This window comes from Nuphar pumila, chromosome 13 (genome assembly GCF_984573655.1).
Source record: "Nuphar pumila chromosome 13, dmNupPumi1.hap1.1, whole genome shotgun sequence".
Taxonomy (NCBI): domain Eukaryota; kingdom Viridiplantae; phylum Streptophyta; class Magnoliopsida; order Nymphaeales; family Nymphaeaceae; genus Nuphar; species Nuphar pumila.
The window spans coordinates 103,221,466-103,245,525 of record NC_143261.1 but is presented as its reverse complement, the minus strand read 5'-3'; the positions used below and the strand labels follow the sequence as shown (position 1 = coordinate 103,245,525).

The 24,060-nt window shown below is 39.8% G+C and overlaps 1 protein-coding gene across 1 annotated transcript; it reads left to right on the top strand.

Annotated features, from left to right (window-relative positions):
* The first annotated feature begins 4,788 nt into the window (after positions 1–4,788).
* UVH6 (RAD3-like DNA-binding helicase protein) lies at positions 4,789–16,478 on the top strand. Its single transcript, XM_089984798.1, has 11 exons — positions 4,789–5,729; positions 6,051–6,133; positions 6,231–6,634; positions 6,745–6,938; positions 7,169–7,349; positions 7,571–7,695; positions 8,272–8,361; positions 8,571–8,649; positions 8,828–8,904; positions 12,960–13,068; positions 16,171–16,478. The coding sequence occupies exons 1-11, from the start codon at positions 4,924–4,926 to the stop codon at positions 16,282–16,284; spliced, it is 2,262 nt and encodes a 753-aa protein (XP_089840924.1). The 5' UTR covers positions 4,789–4,923; the 3' UTR covers positions 16,285–16,478.
* Positions 16,479–24,060: the final 7,582 nt, after the last annotated feature.

Genomic DNA, 24,060 nt, shown 5'->3' with positions numbered 1-24,060 from the left:
TGCTGCTTTATGTTTCCATTATTGGTTGCCTGCATGGAATTTTCTTAAATGATTGTAATTTGGTGATGTGCCTTGTCCATTGCAGACTTGACCTACTTAAATCCTATTAATGGAATTAATGGAGATCGGATGATTCTGTGAATAATGATGTTTCACACTAATCAAAAAAACTATATTCCCTTAACTAGATTCATGTTACTACAAATTGTGGACAAGAATTTAGGCTTTGGTCCTTGTGCCTAGTTCTGGAGATCCAGTTAATACTACAGAGGCCTGCATTTAGCGTAATTGGCATTGGTCGAGTCAATCCAGGACTTACGTGACTAAATTCCATACCATTTTGTATTTTTCTTTATAACGAACTGAACCATTGTTTAGTTTTGATTGTCATTCTGGCTAATAGTAATACTCTTGATTATTTTCTATTCATATGTTCTGTACTTTTTATCTTTGACTGGACTCGCATGACTGAACTCCATATCCTCGTTTTGAGCATGTCTCTGTTACACACTGAACTGGTGTTCAGTTTTCTTGTGATTTAAACTAATCAAAATCTAGATTGGTTTCATTAGATGCTTTCTTCATTTACTCTTCCAGTTATTGTGCCAGGAAATAAAATAAAAAAAAAACATTTTAAATGTTTTACTGGCGCAGTTATGGCGCCAGTAAAAAGTTTTTTTCACTGGAATGTAAAATGCACCAGTAAAACCTTTACCAGTGAGGCTTTTACTGGCACAGCTATTGCGCCAGTATATACTTTTACTGGCGCAAAGGCTGCGCCAGTAAAATCGGATTTCTTGTAGTGAATGCATATCCTTATTTTTTAAAATTAATGATGGAGAATAAGACACATTGTCATGTTCGTGGTGTTGTTGTTTTCAAGTAATGCATGACGGATATGATGGTACTGGTGGACATAACAATGTTTGCATTCATGAGGTGTTGCTTTTTCATGGTGTTTTATATACAAATTACTTAAAAATAAGTGTATTGTTATGTCATGATTCAATATTGTCAAAACAATATTATTGTTATCATTGTGTTCTTTTCAAAGTTATTTATTAAGAATTTCTACTATCAAAATGTTAGATGCATTATATCAATACATCCCAAAATAGGTCGTTCAACTATATTTTTTTTTTAAGACGACGGCTCAAGTCATCACCATTGCTTATATGCTCACATAGGCCTTATAGTAATGGTTTTGCCTGTCACTATAAGTGCCAAATAAATGATTAAAGACGTGAATAGTGATGGCTCAAGCCGTCACCATTAACATGTATTTGTCATGACAAAGCCATCACTAATACTCATGAAGACATTTGATGCAATGATGCGGTGTGGACTTGGTACACACCGATCTACGATTTAGGATCCAAACATATCTAAACGCACGCGGAAGCTTAAATGATAGAGAATCTGGATAGAACTCTAAGAAACAGGTTTTCAGGACCCGAGCACTGTATTTCGACAGAAATGATCCAAATGAAAGTTGTGTGCGACTCGCACAGCTTTCCAACGAATCCAAAAACATCAGATTTGGAGCAGGAATGTCTGTTCCACGGACTCAGAAACGAGATTGTTAGACAAGTCCAACACAGACTATCGGATTCCACGAACAGACTGTTTGAAGGGATTTTTGGACCTGCAAACGTTGGAGTTTGCGAAAACTCTCAACTAACAAAACGAATGTCAGATTCAGACCTTTTCAGAATACTAAGAATTAAAATTTTCTGAATTTTCTACAATCCTTTATGAATTTTTGAATTTACGAAATAATATAAAATATTGTCAAGGAATTTACACTTTAGATTTACGACAGCAGCAGAGAGATTGATCTTTTTGATGAACAAAGATAATGATTTATTGAAAACTCAAAACATGAAGGATGTAGGATTAGACCTTAGCTTTTCACAAAATCAAAAAAATCTAAATTTCATGCAGGGAATCTTTCGATAACGCAAAAATACCAAACATAACTACGACAGTTCTGTAGTAGAAAAGAGACAATGGACTTTCATCAGTCCGACACCTTGACAACAAATTTCAGGGGTTCAAATGAATGAATCTCGAAAAACGTTCAACTACAAAGTTATATAAAATTGTCTTAGCTTTTCAGGAAGCTAAAGAACGCCAAAATTCGTTCAGTATTGAGTCTGACACAAATATTTTATCAGAGACACCTCTATTATCTCATAACAATATTTTGGTTTTTTGACAGGATCCGAGTTTCATTCACATACATCAATATTCTTAGAAAACTCAAGATCAATGAAGACAAATCATAACATGAAAACACAAAACAAATCTAACATGTATTCGCAACTCACTAAAGATCTAATACAACTTAGCAACGATAAATAATGAATAATCACAAAACAAATGCGAATAAAAGTAGCAAACGACTAGAACGAAGAACCAATGGTGATATCCGGGCTGAAATCGATAATGACTGTCGTTGGGAAGCAACAGACGCCACAAGGAAACCCACGAACAGTAGGGATGAATTTCAGCCACCACGAACTCACGGTTGGGCAACGACGACAAAATGACTTCTCAACAAACTCACTCGTCACACTCACAAGGTGAAACACGATTCTCCTTTCACACCAAAGAGTCTTCCTCCAAGCAACCTCACTTACAAATTCCAGCAAAACCAAAGCCACCATCAAGAACCCACGAATTTTCAAAAGAATGAGCAACCCCCTTCCCCTTGGTCGACCTTCTCAATTAAAGGCATTGCTTGCTTGGGAAGGGCCACATTAAAGAGGTCATGAGCCTTCCCAAGCCTTGCGCCAAAAACGAGTGTGCATGGGCCTTGTTTTTGCCAATGGCTAATAAATCTCCAACATCATACTTTTTTGACTTTGGACTAGTCAACAAGATTTGAATGAGGTCCAAGATGAGCCACACTCATGTGGCGCCAACTAGGATCTCTCATGGAATACAGATCTCGATTCAGATTGGGATCGTGTAGTTAAATGAATCCTGCACCAACACATTAGAGAAGCGAATATGCGAAAAATAAAAAAACTATCATTGGACTCCATAGACCCTCTAGTACCAAAAAAAATCTTATAGGGTACCAGAACTATCCGGATTCGTAGAATCCGGCTCCTAAAAAAATAAAAAAAATACATGACATAACTATTGCTGAAACAAAGTTCAAAAATATGATTCCACAATGAAATCAAAACAATAAAGAGAGCACGGCAAGCATCGACTAACTGGAAGATCCACTAGGACCAAGGATGTCCTGCAAGCGTGTGGATCGCCTTGGATAACGAAGTTCGGATTGAGTCTGAAGATTTGGATTGGGATCCAAATCTACTTCTGTCTCGAGATGCTCTGCATCAACGTCACTTGTATGGACCTATAGTGATAGTCAAACAGGGGATTAGTGATGACTCTAAGTAGTCACTAAGTAATAGTGACAAAACTTATATTGTCGGAAACTAAGCCATCACTATTACTTATAGTAACAGTTTTTGTTGTTTAATTGATGGATTGGAGCCGTCACTATAGATACTCTAACTCATCCTCTTCCCATCTGAAACTTGAATGAGAATGTCTGCAACTCTTCCCCTCTTTGCCAATCATCAACATCTTATAACCATCGTCATAGTTGGATATTGTTACCATCATTCCTTGCAAATGCAGGTACCAGGATCATTTCTCATCACCTGCAACTTTTCTTGCAGCATCACCAACTTTATTCATCATCATCCATATATGTTCATGTGCAAGGGTGGACATCATCACCCACTTTATCCTAGGTTTTGTGCCTTTTGATATACTTTTATGTCTTTACACCAAATAAGAGGGATGAGAACGATTTTGGGATGCTCAAAGATGATATTCCTCATGCTTCATCATCACCCATCATCATAATCACATGATTTGCTTTACCTAGAACTCCCAGAATTGAACGATTTTGAATATCGATTCACGTTTTGTCAGAGTGGACGATACCTGTTTGCTGGTATTTTAATCATTTGGGTTTTATTAATAATAAAAAAAATGTGATGCGTACTTATGTTTATGGGTAACTTTTTATCATTATAGAAATTGCCAATAGAGGGGGTTGATTTCAAAAGCTACCCACATCCATACCTTAATTTTGGAGATGTTTGCCTATCATGAATCTCACCGATGAAATATGTTGTGGCAATCTTTGTTTGTGGGGTTGTTGATTGTGGTGTTGGGTATTCATCGGGAAGCAAGGTTGTTGATCCCTAATCTTATATGCCCCTTGTGATCTCTTTATTGATACTAAAATCTTGCTTGCCTACTTTGCCCAGGGATGTAGTTTGTTGTGAGTGAACTGCTTAAATCTTAATTGTGGTTTGTGCCGTCTTGTTTTCTTATCTTTTTTATTACTTTTGTATGCATGTGTTTTCATGCTTGCTTACGTAGGTTATTTAAATCGAATTGGTGTTATAATTATTTTGAGCAATCAAATTAATGGCGGTTTAGTCACATGTGGCGACATCATTTGACATATGCCAAACAAACTGGGTTTAGGTTAAACATGAGTAAATGGGGGGAACATAGAGGCACGTGGAATTTTTGCATTAAAGGTTAAAAAGGTAATTTTGCATATCTATGACAGCCAAAGCTTTGATTTCAAATTTCATAACTCAAGAGCTTAATTGGAATATTTCAAATGTTAGGGACCTGTTTGTAAATACTTTAAAATATAGTCTCCTTTTTATAAATTATGTTAATAATGATTAATTAATAAAAATAGGCGCCTGGCCCTGGGTAGGGTCTGGCTCGTCTCTCTTGGTCGGCCGAGAACGCACACGAACGTGCGGAATCAGCAGCCACCGGCACTCTTTCTCTCTCTTTTTTCGGCAGACGGACAGAGAGGGAGGAAGGGTTGTTCCTTGGGAGAGCGAGTGGGTGACGACGACGACGATTATGAAGTTCCAGGTGGAAGATCTGGCTGTCTACTTCCCATACGAAAACATATACCCGGAGCAATACCAGTACATGCTGGAGCTGAAGCGTGCCCTAGACGCCAGGGGACACTGCCTCCTGGAGATGCCCACGGGGACGGGCAAGACCATCGCCCTCGTCTCCCTGATCGTCAGCTACATCCTCTCTGGCCGACCCTCCGCCCCCTCCAAGCTCATCTACTGCACCCGCACCGTCCATGAGATGGAGAAAGTCCTGTCCGAGCTCCGTATCCTCCACGGCCTCATCCATGACTGCCAGCAGTCCTTCCTCGCCGTCGGCCTCAGCTCTCGCAAGAATCTCTGCATAAACGAATCCGTCAACACGGCCGGTTCCCGTGACAGCGTCGACGCCGGCTGCCGGAAGCTGACGGCCTCGTGGGTCCGCGCCCTGGCCTCCGAGAACCCCAACGTCCCCACCTGCCCCTTCTTCGAGGAGTACGAACGGAACTCTGACGCCCTCTTGCCGCCCGGCGTCTACACGCTTCAGGACCTCCGCAGCTTCGGCAGGAAGAAGGGGTGGTGCCCTTACTTCCTCGCCCGCCACACGATCCAGTTCGCCAACGTCGTCGTCTACAACTACCAGTACCTGCTCGACCCCAAGGTCGCAGGGATCATCTCCAAGGAAATGCAGAAGGAGTGTGTGGTCGTCTTTGACGAGGCCCACAACATCGACAACGTCTGCATCGAGGCACTCAGCGTCAACGTGAGGCAGCAGACGCTCGATGGCGCTACCAGGAATATCAGCAAGATGTTGCAGACCGTCGAGAAGTAAGCACATTCTCTCCGTGCTTAGATGTAGATGAACAACAGAGTGAGCATTGGGGTGGTGGGGGGAAGGTGGAAGAATTGAGTTGAACGATAGCAACGTCTGCTATAAGCTACCGAGTTTCTTTATCTAGACATCAAGATTCGTTGCTATTACCATAATTATGTGTTACCGAACGGCTACCTGAATCACTTGGTCTTATTGAAACAGGAGTTCTTTTTACGACGCACTGGACTTTTACAACCGTCAATTCTTGTTGTAGTTTCTCCCTGAACAAATTATGTTGATAACTGATTCTCCAAAATACTTGAATTGGTAGGAAGGTTCAAGGCTACAGACGTCGGCAGACTGCGTGCTGAATATAACAGGCTGGTTGAGGGCTTGGCTCAGAGAGGGAACTTGCCTGGTATGTGGTGCCATTTGGGAGTGTCATTTTCAATAGTTTTATGTCTTTTGTTTTTTAACTTTAGCTGTTCCTTCCTTTTCTCGGTGTTAATTCACAGTAACTGATGCATGGCTCTCTAATCCGGTACTTCCTGACGATATTTTGAGGGAGGCTGTACCTGGGAATATTCGTAAAGCTGAACATTTTATATCTGTTTTGAGAAGATTGGTCCAGTATTTGAGGGGAAGGTTACAAGTTGAACATGTAGAGACTGAAGGACCTGTTTCTTTTGTCGCTTCAATTAGTAGTCAGGCTGGAATCGATCAAAAAATGCTCAAGTTTTGCTATGATCGCCTTCATTCTCTCTTGTTGACACTTGAAATAACGGATACTGATGAGTTCCTGCATATTCAGACAGTTTGTGACTTTGCAACACTCGTAGGGACATATACTCACGGTTTTTCAATTATAATTGAACCATATGACGAGAGGATGCCAGACATACCAGACCCCGTATTGCAGGTAATGGTCCTCCCTTTTGCTTTTAGCCTTCACTTATGACCTTGTTCACTGTTTATATGCTTTGTTGAACAAGTGCATGACTTTTTTTCCCCCTTCGTATTGTTATTCAGCTCTGCTGCCTTGATGCATCGCTTGCCATAAAGCCGGTATTGCAGCGCTTCCAATCTGTTATAATTACATCTGGAACTTTAAGCCCAATCGACCTTTATCCCCGCCTTCTAAATTTTCATCCGGTTGTTAGTCAGAGCCTTACAATGTCTTTAACAAGAGATTGCATATGCCCAATGGTTCTTACCCGTGGCAGGTACTTCTGCTGTCTTATTCTATATCCATGTGTCTCTGTGCTCCCAGGTTTATGACTCAGGTGTGGAGGTTTACATATTCATAATTGTTTTAGGTTCATTAAATTATGAGTTCTGATAACTTTTTCGTTCTGTGTTGACTTTTTTACAATTATCTGGTAGCCAATGCTCCAAATCCCTTTAAGCTATGGTTGTTTACTTTGTTTTCTCTTTTCTCCCATTCTTGTAATAGTGATCAGCTTCCAGTCACTACGAAATTTGATATGCGTTCTGATCCTGGTATTGTAAGAAATTATGGGAGACTTCTTTTGGAGATGGTGGCTTCAGTTCCAGATGGCATTGTTTGTTTCTTTGTCAGTTACTCATACATGGATGGAATTGTCAATAGTTGGAACGAAATGGGCATTTTGCAGGTAAAGAGTCTAATTTCTCAGTTGTTGGACGGAAATGTTCTTACATATGCACGTGTGTGAGGGTGCAGGAGCGCACAGATGCACACAGAGGATATATTTGTTCAATTGAACAAATAAAAAGCAAGTTAAAAATGAAATTCAATGACCTACTGTTAACTTGAGTTGTTGATTTTCAGCAAATGGCCTTTTCTGGTATACAATGATGCCTCACTTTGTTGCAGGAGGTTATGCAACACAAGCTTGTTTTTATTGAGACCCAGGATGTGGTAGAGACTACATTGGCTCTGGATAACTATCGCCGGGCATGTGACTGTGGAAGAGGAGCTGTTTTTTTCTCTATTGCAAGGTAGTTATTTGTTATTTTCTGAAATAGTGAGGTCTGTCCATTAAAAAAAAATAGTGAGTTCTGCAGGTAGATAGATTTATTATTTTCTTAAATGCTGCAGCAGTATATCAAACTTAATAGCCTAATTCTGGAACCCTTTTATATATGATTTTTAGTTCTTGCCTTTGTTACTCTACTCTTTGTCTTTCATGAGAAGGATGTCTAATATTCCTATTACTAAGAATGTGCAGAACTGGTTTTATAAACTTAGTTGTATGTGATAACCCTACTATATTAATTTGTCTGTTATAGGCTCTCTCTTTTTTCTCTTTTTTCTCTTTTTTCTCTTTTTTTAAACATACTACATGCTAAATGTTGTGATTTTTTTATGATAAAAAGAAAACTATGTGAAACAATGAGGTTAGATTGGGAGGTTGTCATGTGGAGAATTTGATGATACCAATGATTTCCTGCCTATAACATGTGGCCTTTTTAATTTTTCTGATATGTGCTTCCTGAAAATTCATGTCTGACTGAAGCAAATTTCGTAGAAATGTATCTATTGGATCCATGTAAAATTTTTATTTTGATTTTCAGGGGAAAGGTAGCTGAGGGTATAGATTTTGATCGACATTATGGGAGACTTGTAATCATGTTTGGGATTCCATTCCAGAATACACAAAGCAGGTTGGTCTATCGACTCTATCCTATTGGTCGTGCAGAATGAGTGCTTTAGTAAGTTGAAGTTATACCATCAAGTGTTGGATACCTGCAGGCTCTAACCTTGTTATTTTCTCTTCATGTTTCTCTATGTAATTTTCTTCACCAAGGAGTCTAGAAGTGGTTAATATGGCAGCCATCCCATTTAAAGCTTTTATTGCTGTCTATGTTTTCAGGATTTTGCTTGCTCGGTTGGATTACCTAAGAGAGACATTTCAAATAAAAGAAAGTGATTTCTTGACTTTTGATGCATTGGTATTATACCTTCCCCATGGTGTTCTTTTTTGTGATTATGTTTTGTCATTCATCTTAATTTGAAATCTTGAAGTGATTATCTAGTCTCTTTCCATTCTTAGTTTTATTTTGCTTGAAGCTTAGCTTTTGTCAATTTTTTGTGGAATGTGTATCCTTATGAAAAACATTCTTTCCTTAGAGACAAGCAGCACAATGTGTAGGCCGAGTGATCCGTTCAAAGGCAGATTATGGAATGATGATTTTTGCAGACAAAAGGTATCATTACTGACTTCATCTGCTCTTCATCTTGTTAATAGACAAATTTATGTTCATCAGTGCATAGTTGTATTTTTCTGGTGGAAATGACATGTTGGCTAAGACTAAGATTGATCTGGTGGAAATGACATGTTGGCTAAGACTAAGATTGATCTGGTGGGACTGACATATTGACTAAGAAATACAACATAGGAATCAGGATTAGGAGTTCACTCAGTAGGGACACCAAGTGGTCAATTAGTGTTCTGTGATTTTTCTAGCTTACCTTGATTTCCATTCGTGAGTCATGAATAAGTTATGTTATTTCATTTCACAAACATTGATAAACTGTTGAAAGAAATCCCTAAGACTTTAGCTGGTACAAGATGCGTTAAAAGGATCAGATGCAAAAAACTGTATGTGAATGTTGACATTGGTTAATGGAAACATGTGAATCTTTGTCCAACTTTTTAACGATGGATCAACACAATGATGACCTTCTTCCCCTGGTGGGGATCAAGTGCACAATGCTTCCCGCAATCTTGGAGGACGTAGCAGCTTGTCCGCTAAATCTTTGTCCTCTCGGAAGACTTGGGCTAGTGTGGTGAGTGGTATTTCGGTTAATGAGCAACATGGTCTTCATTCGATTAGATGCTGGTGCAGATAAATCACGAATAATCATCCTTGCACAAAGTTACAAGAGTATGATCTCTCCGTTTTGGTGGACTTTGTTAGATGATCTATTTGGTGGCATTAGCACCAAACTCTTGGAGTTTTAAGTTTGTATTTGACAAACTTCACTTGCTTTTTGGCCTTCCATCATTGATGTATGCTTCTTTATGTGCCTGAAACAGTTTGTTCCTGATCCAGGCTTTTAGGAAATAACAGATGCACTTAATTATATTTTGAGGATCTTGATGTGTTGACTGGACTTTAGTTGTTAATCTACGGTTCCAAGGTTGGAACTGAAACTTGAAGCATTGATCCTTATTCCACCACAGATTCACCTACCCGACCTTTTCACTGTAAACTTTGGACCCTTGAGTTTTTTTCAGGGTGTTGCACAGTGTTTGAAAGGTCCTCTCCTCAAAATCATTCACTTTACCTGCGGGATGGAACAAATGATTTGCACATAATGTGTGGAGGTCCCTTTGACTTTCATCTCATTCTCAACTTCAGGAATCGAGATCAAACATGATGGGTGTTTCATCAGGTAGAGTATGAGAACTTCATCAACTACTATAACCTCTATGGTTTGACATACAATTCCCCTTCCTCATGTCCTACAAGGCCTCACCCAGTGTTAAAGGACCCTTTACTGGAGGCTGGGTGGTCCAAGACTCAGCATACAAAATGTCATTTGAAAGCATGAGGAACACACGGAGATGACATTCTGGACTCTAAGTCACAAGTTGGTGTAGACAACCTGGAGTATTCTCGACTCTAAGTCAATGAATCCTTTATTGTTTATCATTTGAGTGCGTAATCAAGTCTTTGACCTTTTTTCCTTTGAATCCACCTCCACTCCATCATTTTGCGACTAGTTGGGTTGTGACCATCAATGGCAATCATTCTTGCAGCCAAGACTAATATTGTGGACTCTCCCCTTAATTCTGTCACCGCACCCATGTTGAAAAATTTTGCCCAAACTCATGATTGAATTTGAAATCATTAACAATTGCAAAAGTACTCAATGTTCAACAATTTGAGCAACGCCTTAGACCTAGACATCCGTGTTCAACGCACCAACAAGCATTGGTTTTGTGCTATGTCACACGGACTCTTCTAACAGGGCACCGCACCCAGACGGGTGCGACACTTGGACACAACTTCCTGTTAGGTGAAGTCAACCACACTGAAGTCCATTTCTATCCAAAAGTAGATTCAGTTAACCCTAATCAAGTCCATTTTTATCTATATTATATATATATAAATACATAAATGCACACAAATACACGTAGTGATAACTTAAAAGTTTAAAACTGTTAAAAATCCTCATCCGCATCCGCATCCGCATCCGCATCCGCATCCGCATCCGCACCCGTACCCGCACCCGCACCTATGTGACATAGGTTCTGTGACAACCTACCTTTGAAAGATATCATTGTGGTTGTCCAGGCACCATTATTCCTTGAGTTAGGTTCTACTTTTGTAGTTTTACCAGTATAACATAATGAGAAAGATCTAAGAGGACTTCATGAGTTCTCCACACAACCACCTAATAACAATTGTCTGTGAAACTTCTATTGTGGAACGTCAGGGGACTAGTCAGCAATGCATCCCAAAGAGACCTAGAGGCCTCTTGATTATCCACAAACCTTCACAATTTTTTGTTTTAGACTCCATGTTGTTGACAACCAAAGCTGGAACTATTAAAGCTTCAATTCTAGTAGTATCCCATCATCACCAGTTGTGTAGGCCTTGATCGCTTGATGGTACATGTAGAGTTCTTTGCCTTTGGGATGCTCACCAGTTATCCCATATTTGCCACACGAACAACTCATTATATCTTAATTGTGATAACAAGCTGGCCACCCTGGACAGGTTGCAACATTGCGGTATTCCATTAGCAAACAGGTGCTACCTCTGTAAGTATGTGGAGGAATCATACCAGCCCTTGTGTCCTGCCACATTACCTCTAAAGTTTGGAGTTTCATCATGGATCAGCTCGAGTGCAGGTGTGTTCCCAATCAGTTAGTTCAAGAACTTTATTGGTGGTTCAGACGGGCTTTTCGCTGGAGATGGATTAGAACTTGTTGGGATCTGATTTTCCATATTGTGGTGTGGAAAATATGTTTTTTCTGAAATAGAGCTTATTATAACAATTGCAAAAGCAAATTATCTGTGAAATCTGGGCTGCCTGCTAAAAAAAATATGTTGACGCTCTCTTGGAACAATCATCTCCTTCTCGTGGTGCATTGCTGGATGAAATTCAGGTTTATTCCACATCCTTGGCTGTGTTCGTGAATTAGATATTCCAGTGGTGTCATACAGAACGTCGACTAGCATGCGAATTGCTTATGACTTACATGGAACCAGTGGTGACCATGTTGTTGCAAGCATGTAGTAGGTGACTTCTGACCATCTCAAGCCTGAAACTGGACTGCTTGGATTAAATATTGGCTTCCATAGACTGCCAAAACAGGCGGTCTTTCGATCTCCTGCGAACACTTTCATCACTGCATATTGTAGCAGAGTGCAGAGGTTGTCTCTGTCTGGACTTTATCCAGCTTTTTTTTTTGGATTTATGCTTTTTCTTGCTTGTAACTCCTGTGTTTCTGTTTGTTCTGTGATGCATATCTCACAAACAAATGAGGACCATCTTGACAGGACACACCAGACTTGTAATATCTCAGACTTTCACAACACATTCAATTTTAATCAATAAAAGGAGGGGCCCTTAATCCCTCAACTATATTTGTGGGGAAAAAGGACAGGATGCAATATGAGTCTAGGCACTGTTGAAGATGCATGATCCAGTCGATTACGCATGCCAAATTTCATTGCTTGGTTCAAATTAATTTTGGCATCTCTCTCTCTCTCTCTCTCTCTCTCTCTCTCTCTCTCTCTCTCTCTCTCGCTCGCTCGCTCGCTCTGAGAGACCAAGGCTAAAACTTAATGCCTTTGTCTTTTGTTGTCATTCATCTGTGGGTGTGACTGTGTATCTCTTACATGCTGACAGTGTCAAAACAAGTCACTGGAGATTCAACATCCAATGCATGTCCCACATATTTTAGGTATCCTGTCAAAAATGAGCTGCCTTTTAAAAAGGGGCTTCCATCATATTGGTCAAACTACTCAAACATACAAGTGGAAACTATTTTTAAGATTATGTTATGGAGCAAAATGGTTTTCTCATGGTCCAAAATTGCCTGCTTCACTGATGATAAGCTTGTGGCTATAAGCTTTATAATGCTGGGATCTGTTATGCCATCTTAATCTTTGCATGTAGTCGGTAATTTATTCTGGTTTTGTGCTTTATGAAATTTTGTTTGGTGCAACTTGTTGAATAATATTTTTTTAATCTTCATCACATGATTCCATCAATGTCTCTGACACAAAGTTCTTGTTTACAGATATAATCGTCATGATAAGCGATCAAAATTACCTGGATGGATCTTGTCACACTTACATGAGGCACACATTGATCTGAGCACTGACATGGCTTTACGCATAGCTCGTCAGGTATGTTTCCATTGACTGCAATTTATTGTTTCTGCTAACAATATTTAAAATGAGTTAGCCGAAACATGTATCATTTGGTTTCAGTTTTACTTAGCTCGTCAAGTATGTTTCCATTGACTGCAATTTATTGTTTCTGCTAACAACATTTAAAATGAGTTAGCCGAAACATGTATCATTTAGTTTCAGTTTTACCTGATGAAAACTTGTTTTGCGTGCTTGTTTTACCTGTATGTTGCTTCCCACTGTTGAGAGTGACAAACATGTACTCTTGAATATGATCTAACTTAAGAATATTATGAGATACTGTCTCAAGACATTTATGATGTTAGTCTTTTTCAATTTTTTACAAAATTTATGAAGTTTATATTTTCCTTATCTTATATGTTTTAAAATATCTGGGATCTCAGGGAAGTTCATGGAGGAGCCAAAGTATTAAATGTCGTGAGGTTTTCCAAAATAATGATCTTTTTACTGTTCAAGTCTAATGTGAACTGCTGATTGATTCTAATTTTGTGATTAAAAATTTTCCTCAACCAATCTGAGAGAGAGAGAGAGTAGTGTTTGCCAATTAGCTTGCAGTGGTAAGGTGCAACTCTGATTCACCATTATGGTTTGGAGTTGGGAATCAGTGGATGTGGACTTCCCAGTGAACCGGATGATGGAGAAACTCTTGTCCAGCCTCCTTATTAATGCAGGTGCAAATCTGGCATCAACTAATGATTAAATGTCTAGTTAAGTAAGCTGGTTTTGTCAGCTATCAGGTATCAGGGTTGATAAATCTGAGAAAAGTCCTGGGTTTTCTGGTCTTTTTCCCTCGGTCCAAGTAAGCATTCTGCTGTAGCATTTGTCAGCATACTATTCTGTGGCTGGATTTATGAACAAAGACTTGGTGCCTGAATTAACCCTATGTTTCTTTTCCCGTATGTGATATAGGCGCACTAAGTTCATCTCCTAGGCGTGGTTATTTTTTGAGGCAGTTTGAATATGGTTATTTTAGCATTTTGGGTTTTATATATGTTGCAAAATATGGCCGAGTTTCTATTTTGGGTGGCCTATCCCATGCTCCCGGGCTGATCATTTGTTTTTCAGACTGTTGATGACAGTTGTGACACCATTGTTCTCTATGATAATAGTGATGGTTACTGTTATCCTATGTCACAGGGATTCGGCTAGCAAGGGTGCCGCACCCGCGTCGACGCGACTCGACGTGGGTGCGGGTGTGGCACCGAGTGCGGTCAACCCGATCCTGGGTGCGTTGACCGCACCCAGGGTCATTTCGGTCCATTTTTTGGAATTTTTTTTTTTTTTAAAAAAATTTGCCCTATGAAATGGGCTGCGGAATTTTTTTTAAAAAAAATCTGATGACAGCTGCTGCTGCTCTTGTTTTATAAAGGGGCACTTGTGTCCACAACATCTGACGAGCTTTGTTGGCATCCCATGCTATTCCTGCCTCCAAACAATTAATAATTTGCAGCGTTGGAAAACATACTGTTAACTTGGAAATGATGATCCATCTTCCTCAAAAATTAAAACCAAAATTCAAGAGCCTTTTGAAGTCTTTATCCTTCAACCATCCAGATCCTTCTTCGTCAAGGATTTTCTCTCTCCATAATAAATGATAATGGTGGTGGTAGCCTTGGTGGCTATTAGTATTCACTTTTCTCCTGACGAGATGGGTGCTATAGCCGTAGCCTTGTGTAGACCTCTCTTTTCCACATGTCAAATCCAATAAATTTCTTTTAGCTGTCATCTGTGTGCAACTGTATATAAAATGAAATTTGAAGAACCCTAGGGAGTGGCATGGCAGTGGAGTCGTAGACCTCGTGAAGACTCTCTCTCCAACAAACCACATCAAACCTTTCGCTTATATTTTTTTTCGTGAAGACCAAGGAGTTTCAGACATGATTGAATCATGACAGTCAGCAGAACGCAGCAGGCTGGGTCGATCAGATTGCCAATCCTTTCGGTTCATCAATTTTGTCCCGTTGTGCCAAAGTACACAACAAGCAGAACGTGGGTAACAAGTCTTCAAACAAACACACCAGCAAAAAAAAACTGGACCCCCGACCCGCGCCAGGGGAATATATATATATATATATATATACATTTTTGCCCCTGCCGCACCCCCACACCCGGGTTTTTTGGAAGCGCCAAATCCCCGCACTCGCACCCAGGTGACAGCTGTTATCCCAGTATTAGCTTGGACAATGGGAACCATTTTTATTCATTTGGTGTGTTTATATGGTTTTCTTCAGGTTGTCTTAAACCTTAGGCATGCCTTCAATCAGTATTTATTTCGAACTTTTTGGTGTTGGATGCAGAAGGTGTGCTCTGTGGTTGTATCAGCTAGCTTTTTGGCGAAAACTGGGGGTTGCTTGTTCAGTTGTGGCCTTGTTTCATGTGCTTCATTTCTCTTAATAATCTTGTGATGTATTCATCTATTACAATTCTAGACATCATGTTTTTGGAAGATCTACCAATATTTCATAAACCAAATATAGTATAATAAGCAAAGAAACCTTTTAACTTTTTCAAGGTCTTTTTTTGACAATATTTTCCCAATAAAAACCAATTTTGTGAAATCTCCAGAAATTTCCTTGCCTAGAACAATCCCATAACAAGATCTGGGGAGTTCTTTGGATCATCACCATTATCCTGTAGATGACCTGTGTTAGAAACTTAGAACTCACTTGATTGTGTTTCAAGGACTCAGGAGGATACCTGCCACTTTTTGAAGTCTATAAGATATATTATTTCCTTTAGTGCTGTTAAAACTAATGCAAATGATCAATAGTTTTTGGAATTCACTGTATTCATTTTCTGAAGTTGGTTTAAACTAATGAACTAGTGTAAGCTTGCCTAATAAGTGTGGCTATACTAAAACTATAGGTCCTAGTGTCGGTGATATTCATCTTCTCTGTTAGGGTTATCATCCCTCCATTAAAGGTGGTTAGTTGATCATGTGTTTCTGTAATATTTGAACTCTCTAAAGAAGAGTTTATATGGATGGATCAGTTTATTTTTTGCTATGAACTATTATTGCTTTTTTTATTGTCTTCTGTGGTTGGTTGTTTAGCTACTGTTTGTTCTGTTCCCTTGCAGTTTCTGCGGAAGATGGCCCAGCCATATGAAAAGGCGGGTAACAGTAGCAAGAAGACCCTACTATCACAAGAAGATCTAATCAAGATAGCACAGAGCGGCAATGCATTTTTCTGATCCTATCTGTCTGGGCCATATTTATAACTTACAGTCACCATACTTTTGCCTAGGTGGTTGCAGATTATGAAGAATGTTTGTTATCAAACTTCGAGTGAAGTGCCATCCTACACATGTGTACCCGAACATTATTTTTGGCGATTCATTTTTGTTTGATGTATACAGCAAAGCTGTTTGGAAAGCTCTTTCTCTCAGACACCACTTTGCGGCACTATAGCAAATTTGGTTGAGCTGATATTTACTGGAAAGGGCTACCGAACGTAAGACATAAGCTCGCCCATCTCTAAGATGAACATAATTCCTAATCACATTAAAAATGTAGCAAGAGAGAACTAATTCATGAAGCATTGTGGCTGAGTCATATATTTAAATTCTTGCTGGCACATGATAATGGAGTCTGTCCGGCCTCCATTTTTCGTTATATAATTACTGCTGATATGAATGCATATCAGATAATTTTTTTTCTCAGCAAGACTTGTATCTGAGTTTAAGCCTCTGTTTGGGAGCAGAAAATGGGAGGTGATGAGAGTGGAGATGGTATTTAATGAGGGTGTAATTAGTACCACCTACCCTTACAGGTGTGAGAAAACTGTTTTGAGATGGGAACGGTGTTGAGAGTGGATATGGGTCATTTTCACCTACATCCTCAAAAGGAACCGGCCGCATCTCTTAGCTCCCAAACATAGCCTAAGATGTTTCTAGATCAATATGTTATATGATGTAGTTGTAATGGTCAAATTTAGTTAAATGTTATGAGTGGATTTCTATTAGGTTCTGTTTGGGAGCTTATAGTTGGAGGAGTTGGGATGTAACTGGACACAATTATATGACGTGGCACTGAATATGGGTAATTAACTATCGTTTGAAAGGAATTGGAGGCGAGATTTTCTGTTGGGAATCATTAGACTTAACTTTTTCAAAATACTCATTTGAAATCTTAAAAAAAAAGAGGTATTTGCAACTCCTTGAATCACAAGGATTCCAGTGGGTTTATAAATTTTTGATGGTTCAAAATTTTTATCCCATTTACTTAAGTAAATCCTATATTTACTTATTTTACTTGAGCAAATAATAAGATTTTACTTCAAGAAATCTTATATTTTTATGTGATATATACATAATATATATGTATGTATATATTATAAAAATATATATATAAATACGGGTCGAGCTGGGCCACAGCCCAGATCATTTTGGGGCAAGCTTAGGTCTAATTTATAAGCTCTAGCCCAGCCCAAATACTATGCTATGGGTTCCCAAACATGGTAATCCTTGAAGTTATTTATGCTTTCAAACAAAAGAGGGAGTCCACAACTCCTCACAAATTCATTTCCCTTGAATTTCAGTAATTCTGCTTCTCCCGACTCCTCACAACTCCCTCCAACACGGGCTTCCAAACAGAGCATGATATAGAAAACACCAAATAATGTGTAGTTCAGATCCAGGCCTAAGTCATATTAGATGGCAATTTTTCATTGGTCTCTAGCTTAAATCCAAACTTGAATTCTTTTTTTTTTAAGATAAGGAACTTGAATTCATTCAAACATGCATGCATGCATGAAAATCTCTCTCTCTCTCTCTCTCAAAAGATGTGGCCCCGTCATTAACCCTTTCTCCTCTCCCTCGTTTCTCTCATTCTACACACCCTCTCTCTCTCTCTCTCTAGTTAACGTTAGTTACATAACTGTTACATTCTCTCTCCACCTCACCACAACCACCCATTTTTGCTCCCACTATCTCCTCTCCCTCCTAGCTCTTTTGAAAAACGTGTGTCAAAATTACCTTTCTGCTTACCTACATAATTCCTTGTCACTCTATCTCTATCACGGGCTTACTTTTTTTTCAAAGCCAGTGCGACGCGATGGTCCTTCCTTATCACCTCAAGCCTACTTATCGCTCTGTCACAGACATAGAATGCTTCACAAACCCGCGATGCGTCAAGCTACCCAAGCTTGCCAGCCTAACGGCCAAAGGCTGCATAACAACACCATTTCATGTGTTGAATCATTTTCATTGGCCCTACACACCACTCCGTGCGCAGCTGCCTAGCGGAAGCTGATCAAACACATTTCCAAATGCGTATTCTATGTAGTTCATGCCGCTTAGTGCATAGTCGTCCCATACCAGCTATCACTTTCGAAAGAGGCACAAACTTTGCCTTAACCTTGTGTGCCATGAAGCGTATTTCAGCTTCATGTGCACGACATAGCAAAACCTTGTCACTGAAGGAACAAGACCTTACGGCCCCACTCCGAAAACTAGTTGATAATTGAACACCATAGCGAAGAGCACCACCCAAACTCATTCGCCGGTGCCTAGGCATTCACTTGCCTAGCCCTGAGTCACCATACTCGGTTCGAATCACCTAAGGTGATTTCTGGGGAAATTAGCCCTAATCCACACGCACCCTCATGTGTCCAACCGCTATGCGTGGAAAAACTCTTGCAAGCCGAGAGGTCTTTAACCAAATCTCCAAAGGCAACATCCTATGATCTGCTGACATTGCTTAACCGAACAACGCTCCACGTCTGTGCCACCACACAACGATGCACTAACGACAATACTGATGCCTATCGCATGCCATGATACCATCGCACATCACCGATCAAGCGAACGCATACCGCACGTTCCTACACTCGATGCATTTTTCACTCAGTAGAGCTCTGCACTCCACATGACCCATTCCGAAAGATCGGCCCGAAACATTTTCCTCCACCCAAAACCATTATCGTCCTTGACAATGCTGGTGCAGGTAAGAACACAGTCTTCACTAATATGCAATTTTCCTTTGTACTTATCTTTGGTTTACTCTTTTTCTTCAGCCTACTCAACTTGTCCTGGTTTACATCCACTATCACTACAACCTTTAACACTCCAAGTCTCATACCTTTAACGCATCTCTGATTACTTAGACAATGGTCTTCTGCTTTATCAACATCGAGCATTCTCTGCTCGTGAGACCTCAGTGCAGTCTCAAATACAAACAGGTCATCCTCGCCTGCACGACAAATTTGTCATCTTGATGCTTATGGCTGGGGTGCCTTCCAACCTCAGAAAGGGCAAGTCCAAGCCCTTCGTGGTCCTCACAGAGAAAGACGATCACCAATGCATGACGCATGGATATCTACTCCCTTAAGCACCAACATGTGGTTTTCCATTGGTCCAAACTAGTCCTCAAGTGGGGGACATCTGCTTACGTATCACCTCAATGCGGTCCTTCAAAGTGTCTTCCTCGACACTCGTCCTCATAAGGGCACTTTGCCCCAATACTTCACTTCCCTCTCGAAGTCATCACACTGTACTCTCTCTCAGAGTCAGCAAAACGTTCCTGCAGGAACCAACAAGCCATGAACAACAACTTTTTCTATCGTGCAATCTATTGAAGATCTGGCAACTTAAGGGACCAAAACAATGAGCCTTTTGCTCAACGTGGGCACTCCGCTAATGCACAATCTTAGGAGAGCATCTAGAAGTTTAATTGAGTCTCCTATCTCCAAAGGTGCAAATCCATCCAGCTGAATCCAACGTGCATTCTCTGCACGCACAAGGCAAACACCACACTCTACCTATAAGCCTAATGCACAATTGGTAGGAATTTTTGGCTTATCTACATTCCCTTAGTCAACTGAACAACAACCTTACACTTCTGCTTTTCATCGACAAGATGTCTCATACCACCCTGCCAACATCTTGCTTCTGTGTTCGGCCAACCACACTTCAGCTGCGAAAAATTACGTAACCAAGATAAACCATCATTGTCCTCTTCAGTGTCGCACACAATGAAGAACAAGGTCTCTGTGAATCTTTCTGCTCTGATGCCAATTTATCACGGACCTACTTTTTTCAAAGCTAGTGTGATGCAACAGTCCTTCCTTACCGCCACAAGCCTACTTATCCCTCTATCACGGGCATAGAATGCTTCACAAACCCATGATGCATTAAGCTGCCTAAGCTAGCCAGCCTAACGGCCAAAGGCTGCGTAACAACACCATTTCATATGCTGAATCATTTTTATTGGCCCTACGCACCCCTCTGTGCGCAACTGCCTAGTGAAAGCTGATCAAGCGCATTTCCAAATGTGCATTCCATGTAGTCCATGCCGCTTAGTGCATAGTCGTCTCATACCAGCTATCACTTCTGAAAGAGGCATAAACTTTGCCTTAACCTTACATGCCATGAAGCGTATTACAGCTCCATACGCACGACATAGCAAAACCTCACCACTGAAGGAACAAGACCTTGCGCCCCCCAGTCCGAAAACTAGTTGATGATTGAACACCATAGCGAAGAGCACCACCCAGGCTCATTCGTCGGTGCCTAGGCATTCACTCGCCTAGCCCCAAGTCACCATACTTGGTTGGAATCACCTAAGGTGATTCCTGGGGGAATTAGCCCTAACCCACACGCACCCCCGTGTATCCAACCGCTACGCATGAAAAAACTCTTGCAAGCCGAAACGTCCTTAACCAAATCTCCAAAGGCAACATCCTCTGATCCGTTGGCACTGCTTAACCGAACAATGCTCCACATTTGTGCCACCACACAGGGATGCACTAACGACAATACTGATGCCTATCGCATGCCATGCTACCACCACATATCACATGTTCCTACACTCAATGCATTTTCCACTCAGTAGAGTTCCGCACTGCATATGCCCTATTCTGAAAGATCGGCCTGGGATAGTCTCTCTCACGTTTAATTCCATATTTAGCTCTCCATCTTTTAAAATTCTAGGTTTTTTGCTAATGGTTGTCCACCTTATATCCAATTTGCTAAATAGTTCTTACCGTATGCCCTTTTGCAAATCAATTCTTGTATTTCTTGCCATTATTACAATCTGGTCTTTCTGTCAACAACTATTAGTTTGACCAAACTTAACTGGTGTAAACACCCCAAATTTTTTAAAATTTTAAAAAATCCCTTTTTTGCCCCTAGCATTCACCTTATGAGATATTCATAAGGGCAATTGTGTCAATGTCCATTCATTTCTCTGATTCACTAATTGAAGATCCGAAATCCAAATCCATTTTTCCATATTTGACCCAATCTCAGATCCAGATCTGATATCCGAATCTGATTCTGAGTCCGAATTTTCTATTTTTCAAAAAAAAAAATCAAATTCCTTATATTTGCTCAGATATTTTATCTGGATCCAATCTCAATTTAAGATCCAAACTCGATATTTTCTCAAAAAATCTCAGATCCAGATTTGTTTTGAAACCCAATTTTTAAATCAATTCTGCTATTTTCAAAACCCTTCTTTTTGTAAAAACCTCAAAATTGTAAAACAAAATATTTTAAATCCTTCATAGATTTAGGTTTTTCTTACAAAAAAATGTAAAAGAAAAATTTTATAAAATGGCTTCATCCCCTTTTCTAAAAAAACTTTGTAAGTAGAACCACCATTGTAAAAATCCTCTTTCAAAAATTGTCATTTTAAAATTTATTGAAATGGGAGGGACCTCTTTTGAAAAACTTCTCAACGACCTTCTGTTATAAGAACAACCGCAGGGGAGGTCGCTATTCATCCATTCTTACCCTTCCACCTTCGATCTGATCTCCATCGCCTCCTTCTCCCTTTTCTTCCCTATTCCCCTTTCTCCCTCTCGTTCCCCTTTCTTCCCTCACCAAGTGAAGAAGCTCAACCCAGGTAAACACAAAAGAAGAGGCTCCCTCTCCTCTGAATTCACGCAATATTCACTCAGAAGGGGCCCTGCTCTCCTCTCAATTCAAACCAATTCACGCATAAGGCCACATAAAGGAGGTTAACCAACAATTGACATACAAGCAGAGGCTCCATGTCTATCGAATTTACGGTAAGAATACCCTTCCTCTTCTCTCTTTTATTTTGTTTTTCCTGGTTTTTCCTACTGTTGTTCCATTAACGCACCCATTGTAGTGTTGATCTGCATATAGCAGCATCAACCTACATGTTGTGCAATATCAACGAAATATCTATATTCCAACAACTTTTCTTTTCTTTGTAAGTCATTTCTGAGTTTCTTCAGTTTATTTATGTTCACATTACGCTTAGCACTTTGTTGCAATTCAGCACTAGCTCTTCGTTTGCATCTGCATTTTTCTTTATAGCATTTTGTTTTCCTTGATCCCTTGCATTTCTGTTTTCATCTTTGCATCTCATCGCATTTCAATCTATATCCTGTTTCATTTTTAATTTCCTCTTTCCAGTTTGATTTCCTTTTGATTTTCGATTTCCTGTTTTCCTTTTTATCTCTCTTTTTGATTGTCGATTTCCTGTTTTCACTTGATTGTCTTTTGATTTTGATTATATGTTCGTGTCTTGAACTCCAATCTGCATTTGATTTATCATGAAGTCCCTTTTGAATTATTGTGAGGTCTATACTCGTTTAACTGAATCTCACGACAACCCATTCATGACACCAACTCCCTGTGTCGTGTCTGCACTTCCCACAACACACCACCATCGCACATCGCCATCATCCTGGTATCTATTTCATAGCATCATGGTTAATTTGCATTAGATCATTACAGACGTTGAGCCATATACAACATCTGACCCACTTGCTGACAAGGAATCCAGCTACTTTTCTTCATTCATATAGATATATGTCCCTCTCTTACCTACTTTTCCAGGCAAGCGGTGGGTGTTATTTTACAAAATGTTGCTGGTTTAGGGGTCTCATTTTCTATGTTGATATACAGACGCAGAGTTATCAGTCTTGTAGGAGTCCAAAAAGCATCTCTTTATCCAGATGATATGCTTTTACTTTCCAATTTTGTGTTATCTTCTGAATCATTCAGGATGTCTGATTCCTTTTCACCAATTTGTTTGCCAAGACACAATCCAACGACATTTCTTTATACTTACTGTAGTCATCTTGATGTTGATACATATTTGATGTTTCTTACTACCGGCTTAGAGCTAATCTCAATGGAAGATTGCCTTACTATTGGAGAAATTCGTGTGAACTCCAACTCCTCAATTTGGGTCTTAATTACATTAATGAAATCATACCCAGTGGATTGAGCAAGTGTAAGAATCTTTCATTGGTTGATCTAAGTTCGAACAGCTTGCATGGACACATTCCAGCTGGTGTATGGCTTACTTTAATGTGACTAGAAATTCATTGTCCGGTTTGATGCCTAAATTTGCTGAAACAGGTTGTCATGGTGGTGTTGGAATGCCATATATTGTTTTTGTTAATTGGTATAATGATTCGATGAATTCTCAGAAACTAGATCAAAATCTTGAGTACCTGTACTCTGTTCTTCTTTCTCAATCTATGAATATGATCAATCCTTTCTATTTGTTTTTTACCAATGGCTTCATCATTCTGCATGACCTTAGTTGGAATAACCTTTCTGGTCTGGTGCATTTCTCTTCGATTGTTGATGGGTTATTGGTTGATAAACCATCTTATGGATTGTTACTTAGTAACAATCAGTTTGATGAATCACTTCCTGGCTCATTTGGTTCAACATGTCGAGATTTTGCAAGGCTTTGCTGAGAATGCAGGTTTTAATCAAATCTCTGGTGAGACACCTCTCGGGTTTTTCTTGAGCTGCCCTCAGATGATGGATTTTGTCACAGCCTCCAATCCCTACTGATATTGGTCATTTGTTTTTTAGAGGTAACCATTTGGATGGAACTATTCCTGACCAGTTGGTGAATTTGAAGAACCTACAATCAGTTCTTCTAGGTGAAGACCAATTAACGGGAGAGATTCTTGCACAGTTTAGCCAATCTAGTTCGCTTGTGACACTTGATCTTTCCAACAACTCTCTCATTGG